The following is a 23,667-nucleotide window of genomic DNA, read 5'->3' as shown; positions in this document are numbered from 1 at the left end:
ATATATATAAAGTTGAGAAAATGGGAATGTGTAAACCCAACCAACATGATAAGACCATTGGAATGACATTCCAAAAGCTATACCAAACTAAAAAATGGAATGAAATTGTTCATTCCCACCTCATTCCATCCTACCAAGCATGCTCTTAGGCATAGTTTGGTACCAATGATAGGATAAACATGTGATATATAATATAAAGATAAGCTAATGATAAATAAGATGTAGGATATTATATTTAATGTTTGGTATGATTTTAATTAGAGTGATTAAATTTATATATTAGATTGTAATGACAAAATTAACCTTATCATAATAAATTTTATAATTTCAAAATTGTTGCTTGAGTTCATATTTCTTATCTGTTCATGCGCCGACAATGCTTGCATGATTTATTTACTTTTACCTAATTTTATATATTATATAATATGATAATTGAGCCATTGATTTTGTGAGTCAAGTCNACCCATGGTATTATCATGGGCTTTCTAAAAAGGTAACAAACGTGGGATAAGGAGGACTATTTATCAATCCCTCTCTTATCCATTGTACCAAACTATACCTTAGTGTTTGTACTTTTTATTTTAATCTACTTTTGGCTTTTGAAGAACCAGTTGATTTATTCTGATATGGGAAGTTAGGATTATTTTTTATGCAGGTTTTGCTTTCTTTTACAGGTTTGAACCTGATATGCTTGCATTCTCGGGATGTTATTATGGTGGAGGAGACAAAGAAAGAAAGGAATTGGGTAAAATACGGCGGAGGTGGAAAACTTTACATGTAAGTTTTCATATTTCAACATTTCGTGTTTAATTTTTTTAAGGACATATTTTTCACCCTCATCCTCAAAGTATTGAGGGTTTACCGTTTAATTCCTGAACTCAATATGTGCCATTTTACTCTATAAACCTTGAAGTAATCCAACTTGGAAGTTTCATTTAAATCTGGAAACCAACCACAGAAGGAATTAACAGTTTGTGTAGATCTGGTTTTATGCGTTATAAAATTATTAAAAAAAAATACGTGAAAATGCACGGTGATATCTTCATTGGCATTTTAAGTAATATATTTCACTAGAAAAATGTCTTAGAATATGCATTTTGCCCTCTCTCCCCCATAAATTTAATCAATTTTGATATTAGGTTGGTTTTAGATTTGAATGAAAAGGTGCGAAATGGGTCCAATTTTCAAATTTTAGAGGGGAAATTGGACTAAATAGTTATGTGGTTTACTATGCTACCATTTAACATTGGAAAGATTACTTGTCTTTTTTGTAAATCTTAATGAGGATGGCAAAACAATGAGACACAGTTGAATAACAATAATTGGTTGGTAATTACCTTCCAGAACCAGGTTGTTTTTTTCCTTCTCTTTTGGGGTGGGAAGTTGGTGGTGGTTGGTCTATGAGTTGACTGTTTTGAAATGTCCAACTTACATATATGGAGAGTTTTCATCGAGATATGTGTAGTTAGATTTTAACTTGAAGGATGTAATTGTTGATGTTCTAAACCAATTCCAGTGAGTATTTTGATATACTGAGTTGCTGGCTCATTTGCTTCGTGTGTCCTTCTCAGTGCACAAAGGATCAAACTCCTTTTCTACTTTCTGGAAATAGTTTAATAGGCAACATGAATCAAAATTGAGTATCATGGATTAATTTTCAGATTGGTGATCCAGAGAGAGGGAGACGGCAAGGGAAATGCCCCCTTACTCCTGAGGAAGTTGGTCTTGTGCTAAGAGCCCTTGGGTATGACACAGATACTCATATTTATGTAGCGTCTGGAGAAGTATATGGTGGGGAAGAGACATTGGCCCCCTTAAAGGCTCTTTTCCCCAATTTCTATTCGAAAGATACCATAGCAAAGAAGGAAGAGTTGCAGCCTTTTTCTCAGTATTCCTCTCGAATGGCTGCACTTGATTTTATAGTTTGCGATGAAAGTGATGTGTTTGTTACAAATAACAACGGAAACATGGCCAAAATTTTAGCAGGGCGAAGGTTTGCTTTCCTTTCCCTCTGTTTTTTGTTTCTACTTTTTTCTGTAACTTTTAATTATTCCCATCGCCAAATTCTAATGCATTTATAGCTCTCGCTTTCAGGAGATATTTTGGACACAAACCGACAATTCGTCCAAATGCTAAGAAGCTGTACAGACTGTTCTTGAACCGAAATAACATGACCTGGGAAGAGTTTGCCTCAAAAGTTCGTGTGTATCAGAGAGGTTTCATGGGAGAGCCGAAGGTGAGGCCCGGGAGGGGTGTTTTCCATGAAAACCCATCTTCCTGCATTTGTGAAGACTCTGAAGCCAAAAAGACCATGGATCCGATCCCAAAACATAAGAAAGACACAGATGTAGCAGTTGAAGATCAAAACCCTAATGATGAACCAGAATGGTCTGATCCTGAAGATGAAGATGATCAAATGAATCAGCTGGGCAAGTTTCCCCGCAATGAAACTTCCTCAGACTATGACACAGCACCCGAAGAGCCTGAGTTGGAGGAGTTCCTTTCTGATTGAATGATGAAAGTCATCGGTGTATATAAGCTTTCCTGTTCAATCAATCTGCTGCTTCAAGTGACTAGTTCGCTCATGGTCTTGAGAGTCGGGAGGGCCGAAAATAACATGCTGCATGGACAGCAGACAATTTTTTCTTAAATCCGGAGTGGGTATACAAAAGTAGAACACGGAAACATTACTTTGCCAATTAACTTGGCAACAAATTTGAGGAAATTTATTTAGAAATCGATTCATAACCTGTATATAAATCTGAATTTTTTCTTTCAACATTCTGTAAATAATTGTTGTATCATAAAACTTGAGGGAGGGTAGGGAAATGGATGGCTCTGGGGATTTTGTAAATTTTCTTGCTGTTTATTTCTGTATAAAGAAAAAAACACACCTCAAATCTTCCTGAGGTATTCTACTAATTGAAATATGTTGATGTATCTTTTCTATATAGATGTTGCCTTGTTTTTCATTTCTTAAAATGATCCTTCGAACTCCAAAGATGAATTAAATATTTGTGTGGTCGTTCAGACTTGGTATCCAATATGTATGGAGATTTGTCTCGGTTCGAGCTTTGAAAGAAGATAGACTCAAATGAGGAACTGGCAAGTTCTGGGCCTCTGCAATTTATCATCCGACTGTGTAATTTGTACACATAAAAACGTAAAATAAATTTGCTAACTCCTGGAACAACACTCGAATAATAATTATATTTTTGGAAACCAAATGACAATACCACTCACCATAAGTACAATGGATGTATGATTAATTTCGATTTAGTTAGTTAATTCATTGTTTGATATTTGAGTTGTTCTATCTTCTGAGATGACTTGTATAATTATTTTCTACCTTATTAATAAATGTAATTTTCATAAAAAAAACAAAAAAAACAAAACAAAGCGTCTAATTAGCCTTATTAGCATACTCTGAAACCCATATTAGGTGATATTTTGTTCGGTGACGTGAGTTACTACCACTGGTCTGTTAAGACCAAGCCAATGACTCTAATGGAGGAAATGAAACTAAAAAAACTTCCATTTACTAAGTGGGAATTTTGAAACTAGAGCATCGTTATAATTTGTACACGCCGAGGTAGTTTTGGAGAGATTTTGCTTATTTTAAACTGATTATTCTAGAGATTATTTTGAAATTAGTGAGAAGTTAAAATAGTAAGTATCTGAAAATAGAAGTCTAAAGTTAATACAAACTAAAATTTGAGTTGAGTGTTTCGAGAACAATTGCTTCAAAATTTAATTTTTTATTTAAATGAAAATTATATCTTTGAAAAAATATATAAGATTAATAAAAATATATAAAAAAAGAAAAAATTTGTATAAATACAGAAAGAGTAGCTCTCTTGTGAGACGGTCTCACGAATCTTTATCTGTGAAACGGGTCAACCCNCTCTTGCTTCTATTTTTTGGATAAATGTTAAGTTGAAGTTGAAGTTGAAGTTAGCATTCACAAATATTCAAAAGTACTTTCATGTCGATAGAATCTAAGAAGCGAGCTCTCTCAAACATTACTTTAACATCTATCTTTTTGCATGAACTCTGAAACTTAATTTAGCGTTGGATGGATTGAACTTAATTTGAAGAAGAATATAGAGTATGGATTTCAAATGGAATCTATTTTGAGAGTTTTTTTTTAAAATACATCACAATTATTATTGAAATTGTTTTGACTTTATATTAACCAAATTTGAAAATCACTTAATTTTTTCAGTTCAAATATGTTGCATTGCATTTGGACCGGATGCTTTGGATTTAAAGAAGTATTTTTTAAAGAATGATTTGAAATAATTTCATTTTGACATAATCAATTATAATAATTAAAAAATAACCAGCTAAAATGAATTTACCCAAACAAAACTTGGATTTGGATTCGGGAAAAAAGATTTGACAATGATTTCAAATCACTTTGTTTTGTGAGAATTTGGGATTCATCGTTAGTATACACACACACACACACAATATCCAGATCCCAGATCCAGATCCAGAATTGGGCCTTGTAGAAAATTTATCAATTAGCCCAATCCAATGTTTCAACTGCAGATGTAGCCCACAATTCAGCAATATGTATATAAGGTTCAACACATCGCTCAAGTGTATTTTGGCAATTTTTTCCTGAATCGTGGAGTTGCTGTACAATGCAAGGAGGATCAACCGGCGTTGGATATGGACTCAAATATCAGGTCAATTCTAGATCTCCTGAATCTACTAAACATAACTTGGTGAAAAGATTTGAAACCTGGATGGAATTTTAATTTCTTTAGGCGAGGTGCATTTCCGATGTGAAAGCAGATGTAGATCACACCAGTTTCTTAACAGGAACTCTTAGCCTTAAAGAAGAAAACGAAGTATGTGTTGATCTTTACTCGAGCTCAGTTAGCGCCGTTTTAGTTTGGATTTCGGTAGATGTTGATCAAAATAATCTGTGAATTTGCAGGTACATTTGATAAGGCTTTCCTCTGGTGGCACAGAATTGATCTGCGAGGGTTTGTTCTCGCATCCGAATGAAATATGGGATCTGGCATCCTGTCCTTTCGATCAACGCATATTTTCTACTGTTTTCTCTTCTGGTAGTTGTTTACACTCACTTTCAGATTATTACAGAGCTTCATTAACCTAGCTTATGCAATTATTATATTTTTTCTGTAAAATCTTGTTATGAATGAAAATTAAGCAAGTTTTTGGGATTCCCGTCGTTTAAATTTATTTGAGCTTGAATCGTTAATGTAGCCTAGTCTTAACTGCATTTAAGCTCTTAATTTGAAACACTTACTGGACTCGAGAAGCTAAGAAATGGTAGAATGTTGATATAATTAGCAGGCTACTTGAGTTTGATTAGTTTTTGCCTCTCATCTTGAAATTGGTTTCAGTTAGTAACAAAAATAGGATATTTCCCAATCCCTAATGTTGTGCTGTTCACTTCCACCTGATTCATTTGCTCTTGTTTATGTGTTATCATTATTTTTTTGTTGTGTGAACTTTTATTTCATAGGCAGGAGAAAGTCATATTGACTAAATCTATCACATTGTTCACGAACAGTTTCTTAAACATAGATTCTTTAACAGCTGAATTCACTTTAAAAAAAAGTACAAGACTGTTTCATATGGTTTAATCTTGATCACTGTCTTAGCTGATGTTTGCTTTGTGTTTTTTAAGGGGAAACATATGAGGCAGTGGTCTGGCAAATTCCTGAGTTATACGGCCAGCTGAGTTCCCCTCAATTGGAACGCATTGCTTCTCTGGATTCTCATACTTGCAAGATTAGAAGGTGATCTTTCTTTGTGGATCAGCAATAGAATTGAGCTGGTCCAGGATTTGTAACAGTTATTAGCCTTTTGCCTAATTTCTCATTTCTTCTCCTCATATAATGTGAATATGACACTCTAGTGATTGAAAGTTTGTGTTGAGTACTTGAAATGCCTGCATATAATGAAGCTACTTATCTAAAGAAAGCTAAAATATTTTATTTCCCAGGAATTGATGATATATTTACTTTTCGGATTTTAGAAGCTTCCCGATGGTAATACCCGCTTTTCAATTCTTCAGGTGGTGTAAAATATCACTTTGGGAAAAAAAACTTTAGGTTCGTGGTAGCTGACTTTGTTGAGCTAATGAAAGTAGATATGGGTTTTACACTCTATCGGTCCACAAATGGCATCATCAATTGATACAATTTTAGATTAAGTTTCATGGTTTGGTAGAACATCCTGGTTGGCAATCTGTTTCTACATGGCCTATTAATTTCGAATCACAGATACTGCAATTGACGACTATGTCCCATGATTGAATGGAAGGACCATAAAGGAGAATGTTTTCCTTTTTGAACTTTGAGTACACTTATAGATTGTGAAATCACTAGATTTTGGCTTCTATGAAAGTGAGTTCCTTAGGACTTACTGCATTATTAACCTGAGCTTTTCCTCTTTGATGCTCTTTGGACTCACGCTGTAATTTGGACAAGACGGATCCTTTATTTTGCTGGAATTCCTCTGCTCTAGCAATTCAATTCTACTTTATATACTGAAAGATATTGCTACTATTTGCAGTGTACTTTGGTGGCCCACTGGAAAGCATGACAAGTTGGTTAGTATTGATGAGGAGAATCTCTTCTTGTGGAGCTTAGATATTTCGAAGAAGACTGCTCAGGTATGCATAACTCATCCTTACAATTGAGAGAGATGCTTTAGAATTGATTATTATAGACAACATAATATGGAATTAGCTCTGTTTTTAGTCAATTGTGCTTTTACTTCACTGCCCCTACTTTTGAAAATGGTTGACTTTATGTATGGTCCTTCTAGGTTGTTGGAAAATCTTATTTTAGACTATCCCACTTATATTTGGGCCCCTTCTCACATCTTCCCTAATGAAAGTTGAAGCTGCTAAGGGAAAAATAGCCTCGTTGAAAGAATTAGTAATGACAAGGGTTGACATACTGCCTGAAGTGATTTCAATGTTTCTCGAGCAACATGATCTAAATTCTATGCAGAAAGTCCCGCATTTTGAAAATGCATTGGTGCTATAGGCAAAGATATCAATATAATTATGGTTCTAGTCCCAATTGTATGGCCATTTTATTATTTATGAAGACCTATGCAAATTCAATTTGGTTGGTGATTCCTTAGTTTTGTTTTGTGAACAAAAGAAAGCAAAGAAATATTTAATTTATTTGAATCATCTCTCCATGTAGCCGACACCGCAACTAGCGAGAATGTGCTATGATGATGATGATTTGAATAATCTCCTCTCAGTATGTCATGTTTTGTGCTTATTGGTCCACATGAAGATGGTTTAATTTCTTTTTTGTAATTGTCAAAAATGGTTATTTGTTTTTCCTATTTGTAGTCGTGCTTTGTGTCATCTGTACAATTGATGCCTTCAGGTTATATGCTTCTGGATAAATAATGGCTGTGAATGCTTAGGTGAAATGTGTTTAAAACTTGTTTATGAATATTATCCTTAGGACTTGATTTTATGAGATAGCTTTGGTCTGAGTTTGTTTGTTTAGTCTACTGTTTTGCAATGCTCTCTCTTTAAGAGTCATTATCTTTTCATGATGAAATGTGAGTTGGAATGGATTTTTTGAGTTTTCTTAATCAACTGTTTTCATGGCTCTCACTCTTTCAGAGTCATTATCTCTTCATAATAAAATGTGATTTATACACTTATTTTAATGTATGGAATATCTATGTGAGATTCAAATGTGAATTTATTGTTGCCAATAATTTTTATTGAATTTTTCATTCTCAATTTTGAAAATTATAATGTTCATTCAATCTTTATATTGACCTACCTTGGTTTCGCTTATCACTATTTTTCTCACAAAAAAGTTAATTTATTCTTTATATGTTCATCTCATTTTCTGTTTACCTTGGTTTAAGTTCAATTATTGCTACACTTCTTGCAATCGAATAGATTGCAATGCTAGTTTTATTTGATAACTTGTTCTCCATTTTGATTTGTTCAGAAAATTTAGTCACGAGTTACCATAAGTTCTTTATCAACATCGATTTGTTTCCATGTTGCATCATGATGTGTTTCAACATGCATTTGATCGCAGAAATAGGGATCTTGAACCACTTAATGACCCCTTTATGTTCTGGATAATTCTTATCCATTGTCTATTGTGTAATCTAGGTACAATCACAAGCATCTGTGGGCATGCTTCATTATCTATCTGGTGGTGCCTGGGATCCTCATGACTTCAATTCTGTTTCATTGACAAGTGAATCATCGGTACAACTGTGGGATTTGAGGACGATGAAGTATGTTAACTTTGATTCAACTTTTTTGCATATTTCTAAGAAACAAATTAATGGGAACCTATTTTAGCTTAATATTCAAGTTATGCAGTGTGTGGATTGTTTGATTATTAATTTGGTTTCATGATTCTTTTATGCGTATAGTTACAGTTTGGTTTTATTCAGTGCTGTAATGCATAGTACAACCCTCTTTTTTCTTGCCTTGTTGCGGTTTTGTCATTTGCAATGAGAATGCTACTTTGGTACTTGCTGCTGATTCGAGTTTACCATGAATGATAGAAGTAAAATTTCAGTCCTGCCGCTACCACTTACTAATATTTGATATAGTAAATTTGTTACTGTTTAATTAGTTGACAACTTATTTTGAAAACAAACATTTTGATTGTGACCATTATTTATGATTCTCGTGCATGCAGGAAGACGGATTCCATTGAGCATTCTCATATCCGTAATGTAGACTACAACATGAAAAAGAGGTACATGCTTGTAAGTACCATGAAAACTTCACGAGTGCATTTCCAACCCATAGGTTGTCCAAGTCTCAAGTAGGTCCTTCGGCATAGTATACCGATGTCTAATATGTTCACGAGATTACATTAAACTGCCACTGCTCATCTTTTTCCTTGAATCTCATTTGACCATTTCAGCTGCGAGAATTTTCTAATAAATTTTACTCGATCTTTACTTCAGATGATCTTGTTTTTCACGGTAAAAAGGGAATAGTCAACTTTTAGACTCATCTAATCTTGAACCTACATTGCAATATTTAAACTCTTCGCTATTTGACAAATCAGTCTTGTGTGGCATGCGCACGTTTTTCTGTTTCGAATCACACACTTCCCATCATAGTTTTTTTGATTCTGTCTTTTGAGCCATGCCTAGAAATTATCGTTTGGTTGTAGAAATATCAGGGTTTGGTGATGAATGAAGCAGTCCCATTCTAGACTACTTTTAAGTGTTGCAATATGGCAAGTGGAAGAACATACACGTTGTCCATCTCTTACCCCATAAGACCCTTTTAATTTCACAGGTGACTGCAGAAGATGAGTCTGGCATACATATTTGGGACCTCAGGAAGCTGAAATTCCCAGTTTCAGAGCTCCCTGGACATTCGCACTGGTAAATTTTTTGCAGCATCAAATGTTGGTTTAGCTTATATTTTTAACATTTATGTGAGTTTCAAACATAGATTTCCTTTGGATACCTTTACTTCTGTTTATTCTAGTTATTTTTAGTTGTTTGTTCTTTAAAAATGATATATTTTCTTTCTTTTGCATTTGTTTGCTAATTTTATACCAGTACCTTTGTCACTTGAATAAGATTGTTTAATCATTTGCTATTTTCTCATAATTGATTTTAATGGTGATATTTGAATTTTTTCACAGGACCTGGACAGTAAAATGTAATCCTGAGTATGAAGGCCTAATTCTGGTACCTTCTTGCTCCTTATTTGTCTACAAATCCTTCACACCCACTCTCTTTATGCACGCAGGATGTTATACAGTCGTTGCCCCTGTGAAGATGCTTTTGACGGAGTTTTTATCGCCATATCATATGATTAAGCAAATCAATTTTTCCATATGAAATTGTGTTCCAGATCAGATGTGAGTTTCTTTTTTTATATACTGATGTTTTACTGATGATGCAAAGGCTTTTGTAGAGTGCTGGAACTGACTCAGCTGTCAATTTGTGGTTTGCCTCTCCTCCAAGCAGTGATGAGCTGACATCAGATAGGTCTGTGATCCATTTAATTACCAGAACTTTGTTCCATAACAGCGCTTCTTCGTGTTGCTCATAGGTAATGTCATTTTCTGGCAGCTTGGTGGGGCCGCCAAAGCGGAGTACAGATCCATTGCTCAATTCATACAGTGATTATGAAGACAGTGTCTATGGTAACTTGGCAAACTTGATTTGCTTTCGCCTTTAGTTCTGAATCTAATGAACAGCTCATTTTAATTCAGGTCTTGCTTGGAGTTCTCGAGCACCCTGGATATTTGCGTCTCTGTCTTATGATGGGAGGGTAAGATTGCTAATTTCCTAGATTACCTATCCAAATTTAAGATTTAAGTTATAAGCTCAAAGTTTTTTTTCCCCTTATTTGACGCATCGCTATATCTATTTTTTTGCTATGATTATACAATTTTCACAGAGTTTCTTCTTTGAGTGTTGGTTACTGTAATTTTGTTCTCTCTTTGCAGGTGGTCGTGGAATCCGTTAAACCTCATCTTCCTAAAATATGAAGTGGACGATATAGTGGGTGCGACATACGTAATCGAGTGGTTCATTTTCATTTTGTATCGAATATCGGATATATTCATTTGTTAAATCTAAATCTTACCGAGGTTTCTTGCGAAGTTCTGCTATTATTGACGACCATGAAATGTGTCGCATCGGTCCCATCTGCCATATGGTATGCTGATTTTTCTTTCCTTATCCCTTTACATTGTAAACTTGGTTTGGATAAGTTTTGAATTTTATTCAAGTGAGGAGCCATAGATTTTATCCATTGAATTTATGGACTAGCGAGATTTGTCTTGTTTGGATCGGAAAGCTCAGGATATGCAAAAGTTTCCGATCTTTTTTGTTTCTTTTCCCTTTTATTTCTAGACAAGCATTTTAGATACGTTACTTTAAGGAACAACTAATATACTTTTCATGGCTAGGATCAAATTGTGGTGCCAGATCAGTCAAAGACCAGAGGAAAAACCTAGAAAAACCGTTTAACATCATTGTAAATTTTGTCTCTTTGTTTCTCCAAATGGATTGGGCGACATGAAAAAATATATAGTGACGTAAAGCTTATCCTAATTCCCCATAAATGATGAGTCATTCTCGTCTCCCTCGGCATGTGTCCTTTTATTTCTAGACAAACATTTTAAATACGTCACTTTAAGGAGCAACTCATATAATTTTCATGGTTATTATCAAATTGTGGTGCCAGCACACTCAAAGACCAGAGGTCAGTGTCATCGAAAATTTTGTTCTTTGGATTGGACGACTTGCGAAAATATACAGTGGGGGAAAGCTTATCCTAATTCCCTCTAAACGATGAGTCATTCTCGTGTCATCGACACACGACTTTTAATCTTATCCATTTCAACATTTTATTTGGTTCTGACACGTGGAATACAAGTATTGATCAAGACGGAAGACATAGGATCTCCGACTCTCCGCCATCATTATCTCAAATAAATGACTAGAAATCTGGAATCTAATTCTAAAAGCCCGTCTTGTCGGAGGCCCACCAGAGCCCACTTCGCTCCCAGTAGCTCGCTAAGAAATATTTCTGTGGTTGAGGTTGATTAAAAAAAATCAAAATAAAAATAAAATTGGATATCATTTTGTTAAGGCTTGCGTGAGGAGGGTGTCTTTCTCGTGGGGAGAATTTAAAGTCAGATTTTGTATTTAGATCTTTCGACGGGGATATGATGGGGATTTCGAGAGCTCAAAGATTCACGTATTTGGAGGGTGATATTAAGATAGTGTTCGTAAATATTTAAAAATTATAATTCTGATGTTTTTTTTCATGAATTTGCAAGATTTTGTAAAGAAAAAATTCATAATAATTTTTAAAGTTTTTCTAACACTAAGTATTAACCAAAAATTGAGGTTTCACTTCCAATACTTTCTCTTTTGTAATTGTACAGGCTCATATAGCAATAATATATTTTGGTTCGGGCATTTGCTCATATAATCTCACTAAGGAGGGGGCCATCTTCATTCTTACTGTTCCGACTGTTAAAATTAGATCTGCTTGTTTAAGACTCGATCTTGGTACTAGTCCATAACGATCAAAGTCGAATCATGATCCTATCAGTGAAGCAAATTTAATAAAACAACAACTGGTGGTTTTTTTCAATTTCTTAGTAAGAATGAGTGACAGTAAGTATGATGGTCATAATGATATATATATATATATATATATATAGGTTGTTAGTTTATTCTTTTATTTTGGTAAAATGGTTGGAATCCAAGACCACATTAATAAAAAAGTCACCACTTAAAAACAAAGCTACGACATACAACTTGAAATACGGTTCAGATCTCCACCTACAAACTATTCTACACTTGGTGTTATATATATTAAATTTGTAAAAATTCAAAAAAACGAAAAACTTCTTGCGTAATATTAATTTAATTTAAAATCTTATGTTCTTGAAAATCAAGCATAAAATCACTTAAAATGATGTAAATATGTTGATTTTTTTAATACATGAGGTTAAATGTCCTTGCCTTTTGAAAAATGGATAATGTATCAGTCTTTATTTTTATGAAATTTTATTTATTTTAGATTTTTCATAGGATAGGATGCTATTAGCATATTCATGTACAAGTAGCATTAGGATTTCTATGCAACTGTCTCCTGGACGTATATATGTGAAATGGTTCTTATCAAATAATACTTAACGTGAAAAATAATATTTTTAACATAAAAATAATAAATATTTTATAAATCAAATCGATCAAATATATATATCATAAAATTGAATCGTGAGATGAACTCACATATTTTTTGTTATTTATTATTTTTATTACTATATATCTATTACTATATGTTAAACTTGATACAATTATACTAATCGATTTGATTCGTCATTGTGACACTAACATCAAATTACATATATAATCAAAAAAATACACATTCGTTTTCTTTGTTCAAAGACAAATCTTTCAAAATCATAATTTTTTAATCTTATTTTTTTAAAATCCATTTAAATTTTGTATTTACCAAATCCGTTAATTTAAACTCACTAAAAAATACTTTAAAAATAAAATTACATAAACTTAACCCATGCCAGTGTAATGGTCCAGGTAGAACTCGAAGTCACAATGACGAGTGAAATTATGACAGGTGGCTTATGAATTGTGGTGCTCGAGGGACCCACTTCCCCCTCGTGGATTCGCAGCCTCTCTGTTGCCGGATCCAACACCACCAATTCGTTCATTAATTTATCCTTTTACTGACCAAATTCAATCCGATTTCCGTACTTAACCCTACGCCAATTCAATTCACTCCTCGCTGCTGTTGGAAATTGGAATATATATAAGTATACCGCGGATCAAGGAAAACGCAGCATTACGATTCTATCCGGTTATCTCTGCACCAATGCCTGCGTTTCTCTTCCTTTCCCCGCCTCTCTCTCTCTCCATAAACCCAATTCTCAAGAATTGTGTGTGTTTCTAGGTTAAACAATCTGCATTTGATAAACCCTCTTTTTTTTTTCGGAAGCGAGGAGGATTGATCCTTCTCCAGCCAGATTTTGTTGCTGCTTAACGGCATTGATGTAAAATTTTGAAAGGCAGGCATGGCGGCTGCAAGGGGGTTTGCGACGCCGTTAAACGTGAGGTTATTGAGGAGAACTGACGTGGCGCTCGTCAATGGTAAGAATGGAGTGGTTCTGGAGGTGTGGGGGAAGAAGAGGAGGTCTCTGGCGGAGGGAATTGTCAAGTGCTGCTGTTCGGAGATTCGGAGGGTTAGTGGGTCGGGTAAGAGCGTGGAGAAGTTCGAGGACCGCCGGTTTGACCCGAATAAGAGCTCAAATTATCGTGGTATGGCTCCAGCCATGCCCTTTGCTTCTTCTCAGTAAGCCTTTTTTACTCGGCCTTTTCTTTTCTCAGTGCGTAAATGACAAGAAAAAGGTTCCATCTTTCTTTCTGCATGGAGTGGTGACTCTCATTGTTTTGGATTTTTTGGGCGTATAAGGCTGCTTAATATTTTCTTTGATTTGGTTTAATTCTGACAGTTTACGATTTGATTTGATGTGACTTGTTTGTTAGAATATAGCTTGAGGCTTTTAGGCAAATGAGATTAACCTGAGAATTGCCGTTTATGAATTCTACGTGGACTAGCGATGTCTTTCGTAGTCTGAGAAGTCGAAAACTTTATGATTTGGATCCTTGATTCATTTGGTATGTTCTTTCCGTCAGAGTTACAAGTGGATGTCTAAGAATAAGATAGGCTCTGGATAGACGTGCTTATTTAAAATTTCTGGAAATGTAGGATGCGTGAGAGATGCCCAACCGGTGATTATCTAGTATATGACAATAACTAGAAAATTAAATATCAGCTTTTCTCTTCCGAGCGTTATAATAATTATAGCATAGTTCAGCAAAATCACGCATATTTGGGCATGATGATGGTTTTAAATATTAGCAGAGATTAGAATAACTGTGATAGCATTAGTGTATATCTTTCACAGTTGGGTAAATTAAACATCCTCCTTCTCCAATTACGTGATGAAGGATAGATGTATTTGATTATTTGAAGTAAAAGTTATGTATCTTGGTATGTTGTAGATCTCGGTTTGTTTCAAAACAAGAGAAGTTCTTCTCCCGATGCACGCCAAGAAATTCAGGTCCTCAGTCCCGAGATTCCCCCCCCAAACGAGGTAAAACATTTGTAATTTCTAGCTCTGGCTTCGATAACAACTGTTAAATCGGAAGTGTCGAAGAATCTCGATCAACTGTCAACACATATTTGATTACAGTGTTCGATTATTTATGAACTGGCTTCATTTATCGTAAGTAATACTCTTTCTGCTGTAGATACTGGAATCGCTAATGAGAAAGACTGGGGTATAAGTTTGTTAAATGAAAATGTCAATGAATCTGGAACCAATGAGGACGGTAGTACTTGGTTCCGTGAAAGTGGAGAAGATCTTGGAGACAATGGTTACAGATGTAGATGGACACGGATGGGAGGTCAAAGCCATGATGGCACCTCAGAATGGAAAGAAACGGTATATGAATGCTGTAAATGTTATTTTAATGCATTGAACATGTGAAGCTATTTGATTATGTGAATTTTCTGTGTGAATTAAACCATGGAACATTGCTCCAGTATAATTCTTGTTTTTCTCTACAGAATTTTGTTTTTATATTACAGTCAAATCAAAACAAAGCCGTATTACTCAGAAAATGGTTCATCTCCGAAGTCTGGAAGATTTGTGGCTTTTATTGGTGAACATTTGTACACTTCGTCTCATGAAAACTCCTTTGCGGTGTTATAACCATAATATTCTAATCTAAAGTTTTCAGGATTCAGAATGACCAAATTATATTAAGGTTGTGCATTATAAGAGCATCTAATTCACAAAAGAAAGGTGAAAAGCACAACTGTAGTTGACTACATATCAATCTATGATTAACCCTGAGCTTAGAGTCACAATTTGTTTCAGCATATCTTCACAATTTGTCATTCGTATAATGTTTGTGAACAGTATTTGCTATTGGCTATCGTGTTAACTGGATTTGGGGAACAGTTAAAACTGTGGTTTCAAATATTTTATCCTGGAAAACAACAGAAGTTTGACTGTATAATAGGACTAGTATAAAGCATATCAACTATTCAATCACCTAACCAGGTAGCCCTGTTGTTCCTCAGGGGCGAACATGACGACCACTAAATTATTAAGCATTCTCAAAACTTTTCTTGATGTGAACACTCTATGTTTCAATGTCTCCGGAAATTTTTGAATGAATTCATGTGTTTAACTTCTGAGTTGTATTCTTGAACTTCGAAGCAACTGAAAACTTTATCAGTTCCTAATATTACCAGGTGCAAGATAGTCACATGCAAATATGCCTCTTTTTTTATGACCTTATTAAGTATCATCCCAGGTGGATGCATTTAATTGGATTTGTTGATCTCCTTGACAGTGGTGGGAGAAAAGTGATTGGACCGGATACAAAGAGCTAGGTATTGGCACTTGGTTCTTTATGAACTTTTTTCAACTGAACACGGATTGTTTTGGTTATTCAATAAACAGAGATTCTTTGTTAGGTTTGTTTCCCTCTGGATCTCATGCCATCTTGAAGTGCTTATTTTCAGTTGATCTGATACAGGTGTTGAGAAATCAGGAAGAAATGGAGAAGGAGACTCTTGGTGGGAAACCTGGCGAGAAGTTCTTCACCAAGATGAATGGAGGTTTGACTTTGAATTCACCTATGCAAATTTATATTTTAAAAACTATAAAAGAAGACATTTTTGCGGACTCTATGTACTTTTACCATCCTCACAGATACCAATTTATTTTACCGCAGTAATCTAGCTAGGATAGAACGGAGTGCACAGAAACAAGCGAAATCAGGGACTGAAAATGCTGGATGGTATGAAAATTGGTGAGATAAGTTATATCCAATTCTACTAATATCATTAACTAATTTGCATTTGATAATCAATTCTACATGAAATTTAATTGCTGTCCTATGCAGGTGGGAAAAGTATGATGCCAAAGGCTCGACTGAGAAAGGTGCCCAAAAATATGGTAGATTAAATGAACAATCATGGTGGGAGAAGTGGGGGGAGCATTATGATGGAAGGGGATCAGTCCTGAAATGGTATTTCTCCACCCTTTTCTTTTTCCTTCCTTAGGCCTGGCGTCTCTTTGCCTTGGATTATTCAAGGTTTTGATAACTTCCTAGGTGTCTCTGAATAATTTTTCAAGAAAAGCTCTGTTGTTAGGCTTCATCAGTTTAGTATCTGTTCATCTATTGTCTATTGTGAGTAGGAGTGCATGAAAATTTAAATCGGATTGAAACGGTATACCATGGGATGTTTCATTTTACTCATCTTCAGGACTGACAAGTGGGCAGAGACTGAACTCGGAACCAAATGGGGAGACAAGTGGGAAGAAAAATTTTTTACCGGCATAGGTTCACGTCAAGGAGAGACATGGCATGTATCACCTAGTGCTGAAAGTATGTCATCCACTCTTCTATGTATGGCAAAATAGAGTCTAGACGAACATTTGCTTGGTCATTTGTGTGCTGGAGTGTAGTCCCTTTAATTACCCAAGTTTTTGTCATATTTATATAATGAATGATTATGTAACTCGCTAGTTTCATGGATCATGATGCTACGTAAATGTGGAAAGATGAACACAATTATCTTGTGATTCATTTCGAGTAATCAAATAAAACAGAGTATTAATTATCCGAACCCTGGTTCTGCACATAGGTTCACCATCCTGAAACCAAGAACATGTTTTTGATACCCATATGATTAATTAATTGTACAAATCCTTTCTTAAAGTTCCATTAAATGAATTAATCTAATCATGATTCAGAATGCCAGAAAAATCGATTTACTTTTGATCAAGTGGACTTGCTCGGTGATGTTCTTTTTCCTTGTTTATTGATTTCTGTCCAAATTATAGGGTGGTCAAGGACATGGGGAGAAGAGCACTTTGGGAACGGGTAAGTGGTACACAACCAATCCTCTCTGCTAGTAAACTTAGCTTCCTTTACGATGATCAAGAATTCTTTGTTTGAAAATGTTTCTATTGAAACTTTCTTGCAACAATTCCGCTCGTAGCCAATTGCACCTCCATTGTCTCCTTTGTATCATATACCACGAGAGTCTAGAACAATTGCAGCAGCAAAGATGCAATATTACTCCTGAACATAGAAATTGACAATACATAATTTCTTTTACAGCAAAGTGCACAAGTATGGCAAAAGTACAACCGGAGAAAGCTGGGATATAGTTGTAGATGAAGAAACATACTACGAGTATGTCTTGTTCCCTATCATATTTAAGTCTTCCATCTTCTATACTTGATGTCTCTTGTGCTTCCTCGTGCATAAACTGACGTGTTTTAACTTGTAATCGAAGGGCCGAACCACATTATGGATGGGCTGATGTTGTGGGTGATTCAACACAGTTACTGTCCATCCAACCTCGTGAGAGACCTCCGGGAGTCTTTCCAAATATCGACTTTGGTACGGCTCCCCCGCCTGCAGAAGAGCCACCCGAGTCATCTTTTTCACAGTGATGAAATGGCACAAAGTCAAAATGAGTTGTGTGGTTTGGAAGTTCACTAAATTTATGTGTAAGGAGTTGTTTAAAACTTGATATGTTGCAGAGTAATTCTCCATTCATTCTCCATTTTATTTATTCTTTCAAGTATTGCTGCCTGCATATCATCAATGATTAGGATATTTTGGGCATTTGGTTGAACGAGTTTTGGAAATATATTGGTTTCAGACTTTTATTGACATTTGTGGAATTTAAAGTCTAAGGGTATTCAATCTAGATATTTATATACTCTATGCAAATTTAGTGGTATACAATGTATCTATATATTAATTAATTCGTTATTTTCTTTTCATATTAAAAATTCATATATATTTTTATATAAAATTTTAATTAAAATGAATGAAATTATTATAATTTTGATTATTTATTGATATTGAAAATTATTGTTAAGTATTTTTTAAAAAAATAATATTTAATTAAATAAACATGTTTAGTTGATTTGAATGAATATAGTTTAACATGAACAAATTTAGTAATAATTTATTTATTATTTTTTGCCCATAAGTAAAAAATATTTATATTGATAGATAATATTTTAAATAAATAAAAGTTATTCGTGTTCAACTACTATTTTAAATACATTAAAAAAATCAAAATAATAAGTTGTAAAATTCACAAAGTTTATGAAAAAATTTACAAATAAAAATAAAAATTTTATAAAATAAATCTAGAAGATTTTATGAAAATTTTATTGTAATCTGAAAAAATATATGAACTCCACAAAAATGGGATGTTTAAAAAATTAATAAATCTCTATAATAAATACATTTGTGAAGGTATTCTATTAAATTGTTGATATCATCGTTTTCAAATGGGTTTTCATATTTAATTTACATATATACGATAAGGCTCTCTTTTCGGATTTGTAGGACCGAAAATGAGATTGGGCGGCGGGTTTCGATGTAATAGTTAGATGTACATGTACAAATCTAATTAAAATGGGAGAAAATATAGTCAAAATTTGTTACTTTGGTAAATATTTGGTTTCCTTAGGTTGCATTTGGATTATTTTAAACTAAAGATTTTGAATTGATTATCATTGTTAAACAATTTAAATACAAAAAACTCAAATCTATCACTTATTGATTTACACTAAAATTACCTTAATTACAACAGATTTTAATATATTAAAGATTTTGGAAATTGTATTTTTGCTATTGATTTACATTATAATTATCCTATTTACAACATATTTTAATATTTTAGAGATTCGAGAACATTATATTTTTGATCTTGTATGTTTGTCTCTTTATGATTTTGGTCTTGTATATTGTCAAATTTCAATTTTAATATGAAATTATTGTTTTTTTTTTTTTTGCAATTTTAGTTTTTTCCGACGTGAAAATATTGTGATACCAATGCAACATCGATATGGCACCAACGTGTGCAGTGATATTAGCACTTTTAATGAAATAATTAAAATTACAAAAATTGGAAGATAGATGAATATGACTGAAATTTGACAATATAAATTGTGATGCCCGGTGCCAATGAGGGCGGGGGGTGATCACCGGTGATATGAGGTTGCACAGACAATGAACGGCTCCTAACGGGCTTCTAAGTGAAGGGAACATGAATGAATCGATCCCACACCGGAATGATAGAGATTCCAAAACTGTTTAGGTATGAGAATGTGTAATTTATGAGTGCTAAAAAAATTTGATAGGTACTGCTCATATAAAGAAGGTGCATATTCTTTTCGAGAGTTAATCACATAAGAACATCAAAATTAAGCGTGCTCGACTTGGGGCAATTCTGGGATGAGTGATCCCATGAGAAGTTTCTTAAGGTGCGTGTGAGTGAGGACATAAACACGTTAGAAAGACTCATTTTGGTACGATGAAGATAGTCAACGAATCTAAGACATTACAGTTGGTATCGGAATCGACTTCTTTTAGTACAGTGTGGTTCGAGGACGAATGGTGAGCATGTGAGGCACGAGCTCCAAGAGGGGGGTGATCGCCGGTACTAGGAGTTTTTACGGACATTGAGCGGCTCCTGACAAGTTTCTAGTTCTAGGCGAATGAAACATAAATGAACTGATCTCAAGTCGGAATGAGAGGGTTTTCAAAACTGTTCAAACATGAGATTGTGCAGTTGATGAGTGTTTAAAAAGATTTGATAGGTACTATTCATATCAAGAAAGTACGTCTTCTTTTCGGGAGCTCATCACATAAGAACTTCAAAGTTAAATGTGCTTAACTTGGAGAAATTCTAGGATGAGTAATCTTCTAGGAAGTTTCCTAAGATGCATGTGAGTGAGGACATAAGCACGCTGAAAAAACTCGTTTTGGAACAATGAGAACAATCATTGAATTTGGGGCATTACATAAATACTAAACTTACAAACAGACAAATATATCAGACTAAAAATACAATTTTTCATAAAGATTTAGAATCTATTGTGATAGCATAATTATAATTAGGGATGTCAATGAACTCTACCCCATATTAAACTCCCTTGTTCGAGATGGGTTACACCTGGTAAAACGGGTCAACAAGCATATCCCAATTTAAGTGAACTCGTCCCACCATTATATATATATATACTAGAAAAGTGCACGTGCGTTGCACGTGAGCAACTAAATTGCTGGAAATATAAGTACGAAATTTTGATAATATTTAAATGAATTAAAATATGGCTAATAGCATTTATTAATTGCAACAAATCAAACCACAAAATCAAAAATCATGACCATAGACGGTATATGAATCGGAGAAGTTATCTAATCCACATAACATACTTTTCAATATACTTCTTGGTTGATTTTGATAACTCTACAACTCTTTGTCGTAGTTTGTTATAATATACATATAACCATTTTGATATACTCAGCAAGTATATGATCGTCTTAAACATCTATTATGTTATTTAAAATCTTCATCTGGGATCTGACATGCTCGTAGTTTACTTCCCTATCAGGACGTTTTTTCGGTTTTCTACATTGTTTTTATCCAGTAATCTTATTTTCCAAATATTTATTTTATTGTTGAATGATTTTTCAGTTTTTGACAATCATCAACTATAACTCATAAGAATAAATGTTGTTTTTAGTCGNTTCGTAGTTTACTTCCCTATCAGGACGTTTTTTCGGTTTTCTACATTGTTTTTATCCAGTAATCTTATTTTCCAAATATTTATTTTATTGTTGAATGATTTTTCAGTTTTTGACAATCATCAACTATAACTCATAAGAATAAATGTTGTTTTTAGTCGTGATTGGTTTTTACTTGTGACTAAAAGTATGTATAACCTATATATTCTTCAACAACATAACCAATGAATGGTGCTGTAATTTCTTCAAACATCGGGATATTTGAAATATCATTTTTATATATTTAGTATAAATATTATCAACATATAGCTATAAGTTTAATAAATTTTTAACGATTATTTCTCAATCAGTGTGAGAAAAAAACTTGAAAATCTTTTCAAATGACTATATCTTAGAACTGTGTCATCGTTTAATTTGACGCAATTCAGGAAAGTCATTTCTTTCGTCATTTTTTAGAAGATTTGGAACAATGATTGCGTGCATCATATCATGGAGATGATATAGTTTCAATCTCATAAACAAAACAAATTTTATTCTATCGAGTTTACATTTTGTTTTATAATATTTTATATATTGTGGAACGACATACAAAATTAATTATTGTATTTTAAAAATCTTGAGAAGGACACGGATAACGTAATTAAGATATGTATATGAGATATCATTCAAATATATATATCAAAGTATTTGTCTTATTCAATATCTCATCTAATAATACAACTGTTTAGATTTCGTGAACATCTTATAATAGACAAAATTAATTTGATGAAATATTGTATAATTCAATTTGAATTTCACAATTCGACTAACTGAATTTATTTGGCGAGTAGTTCTCTATGTTACCATCATATATCTCATGAATTAGTTTGTTAGCCACTATAACTAAAAAAATAGACAAAAACAACCTCTTAGCCACCTCGAAATCTATCGATATAATATTGGAAGAAATAAAGTGCAACCGGCTCAATGTCTCAATTTATTAAAAATGCACAAAATTGATATATTGTGTCCACAAAGCTTTAGAATTGTTCTCAAACCATTAAAAATAGAATGAGAATTATACACAATTTTTTTTCATGTATTTCTTTTTCTGAATGAAGAATTTTTTCTTTTTGTTTATTCTTTGAGAAATATTGATATTTTATATGGTATCAATATGTTGCAAACCATGAAGTAGCAACATAATCACTATATAACCCTTAAAGGTTTACACATACAATTTTCCAATTTCTTCTTCATTGTGCTGCGTTGAAATTTAAATATGAATCATTCTTGATCTTAATATTTTGCTTTAAATACGCCTTCAAATATATATATGTATATGTTTTATGTCACTTAGTTAGACCTAATTTCAAATATCTAAAAAAATGTGTTTGAATTATATCATACAGAAATAGGGGCATAGTAATATGCAACATTATTTTTGTTAACATGTTTTTTTCATCCACTATGTTTGTCATAAATTTTTTGTTCAAAATTTGATTCATTTCTTAACTACATGTACGAAGAACCAATAAATTATAGAATTAACAGAAATCATATATTACCCTCTTCGTAGAACATAAGACCCAAAATATGTGGCTTTGATTGGTGTACTCTCATACATATTTTCATATAAACAACAAGACAAATAATAGAATATCATAAAAATCAATTGCCGCCAACAATACTAAAAAAAATGAATTAAAAAAATTCATGACACAAACAACCTCCATAAAAAAATGATAACTCAAAGTTCAAAAATAATTTATTTAATACAATAACAAATAAATTGAAGTATATACGAGCAACAAAAAACATAAATCACTCTCAAATTAAATATTAACTCATATTATTCAAAAATTTTATAAATTTTTCAATATTTTTTTCAAATAAAGAGAAGGCGCCTTACTAATGTCATGGTTTTATAAATATTTTATTTTTAAAAAAAACACACAAAGGAAAACATGGTGCCTCAAAATCATCATGAAAAATCCTTTAATAAAACCTTAAGAAATAAAAATATAATATGAAGTCACATAATTTTCCTTAAATCAAAGAAAAATATTAGACCGTTGACAAAATATATCTGACAACGACAAAACATACGTTAACTTCTGATCAATTAAAATTTAGAATCATGCATAATCATTTTAGTAGAACAAAATCGTATACAAAAAATCTACTTGATATTATCTCTTTTAACAATTTATCCATGTTTTTCGTCAACCAAAGGACTCATAGATCCACTAATTTTTTTAGTCCATCTATTAATTTCACAATAAATAATACTACAAAAAATAATATAATCAATCACATAAAAACTCAAATTCAAATACTTTCAATCAATTTAAATAAAAAAAATTTGAATAGAGAATATAATAATGTTGTAAAAATTTTGAATACTGATTTATAGACAGAAGTCTGGAAATACATTTGTCCCAATAAATAAAAAAATATTATCTCTTTATATTCTGATATATAAGCTAAAAACGAAGAAACATTTCATCATTTTAATATTTTGTAAGTCGCTTCAAA

General features: G+C 33.1%; 3 protein-coding genes across 3 annotated transcripts in view; all 3 read left to right on the top strand.

Moving 5' to 3' along the window:
• Window positions 1-2,908, top strand: part of LOC140961741 (O-fucosyltransferase 16-like) — a 6,588-nt gene extending 3,680 nt beyond the window's left edge. Inside the window, exons 8-10 of the mRNA XM_073420417.1 lie at window positions 675-777; window positions 1,662-1,993; window positions 2,095-2,908. Of these exons, the coding sequence (XP_073276518.1) occupies window positions 675-777; window positions 1,662-1,993; window positions 2,095-2,512 (853 nt within the window). The 3' untranslated portion in view covers window positions 2,513-2,908. The remainder of the gene's footprint in view (window positions 1-674; window positions 778-1,661; window positions 1,994-2,094) is intronic.
• Window positions 2,909-4,539: 1,631 nt separating this feature from the next.
• LOC140962050 (WD repeat-containing protein DWA2-like) lies at window positions 4,540-10,518 on the top strand. The gene is made up of 13 exons (XM_073420898.1): window positions 4,540-4,694; window positions 4,776-4,859; window positions 4,949-5,081; window positions 5,669-5,780; window positions 6,559-6,658; window positions 8,150-8,277; window positions 8,691-8,760; window positions 9,305-9,393; window positions 9,660-9,705; window positions 9,935-10,008; window positions 10,093-10,166; window positions 10,236-10,294; window positions 10,473-10,518. The coding sequence occupies exons 1-13, from the start codon at window positions 4,650-4,652 to the stop codon at window positions 10,512-10,514; spliced, it is 1,056 nt and encodes a 351-aa protein (XP_073276999.1). The 5' UTR covers window positions 4,540-4,649; the 3' UTR covers window positions 10,515-10,518.
• Window positions 10,519-13,225: 2,707 nt separating this feature from the next.
• LOC140961677 (protein EARLY STARVATION 1, chloroplastic-like) lies at window positions 13,226-18,290 on the top strand. The gene is made up of 11 exons (XM_073420336.1): window positions 13,226-13,858; window positions 14,572-14,663; window positions 14,821-15,014; window positions 15,934-15,973; window positions 16,120-16,201; window positions 16,318-16,395; window positions 16,489-16,614; window positions 16,853-16,974; window positions 17,433-17,472; window positions 17,713-17,787; window positions 17,891-18,290. Exons 1-11 carry the CDS (start codon window positions 13,581-13,583, stop codon window positions 18,048-18,050), a joined length of 1,287 nt encoding a protein of 428 aa, XP_073276437.1. The 5' UTR covers window positions 13,226-13,580; the 3' UTR covers window positions 18,051-18,290.
• The last annotated feature ends 5,377 nt before the right edge of the window (window positions 18,291-23,667 follow it).

Source organism: Primulina huaijiensis, chromosome 16 (assembly GCF_012295235.1).
Source record: "Primulina huaijiensis isolate GDHJ02 chromosome 16, ASM1229523v2, whole genome shotgun sequence".
Lineage (NCBI taxonomy): Eukaryota > Viridiplantae > Streptophyta > Magnoliopsida > Lamiales > Gesneriaceae > Primulina > Primulina huaijiensis.
The sequence above is the reverse complement of the archived record's forward strand: the minus strand, read 5'-3'. Positions and strand labels throughout refer to the sequence as shown.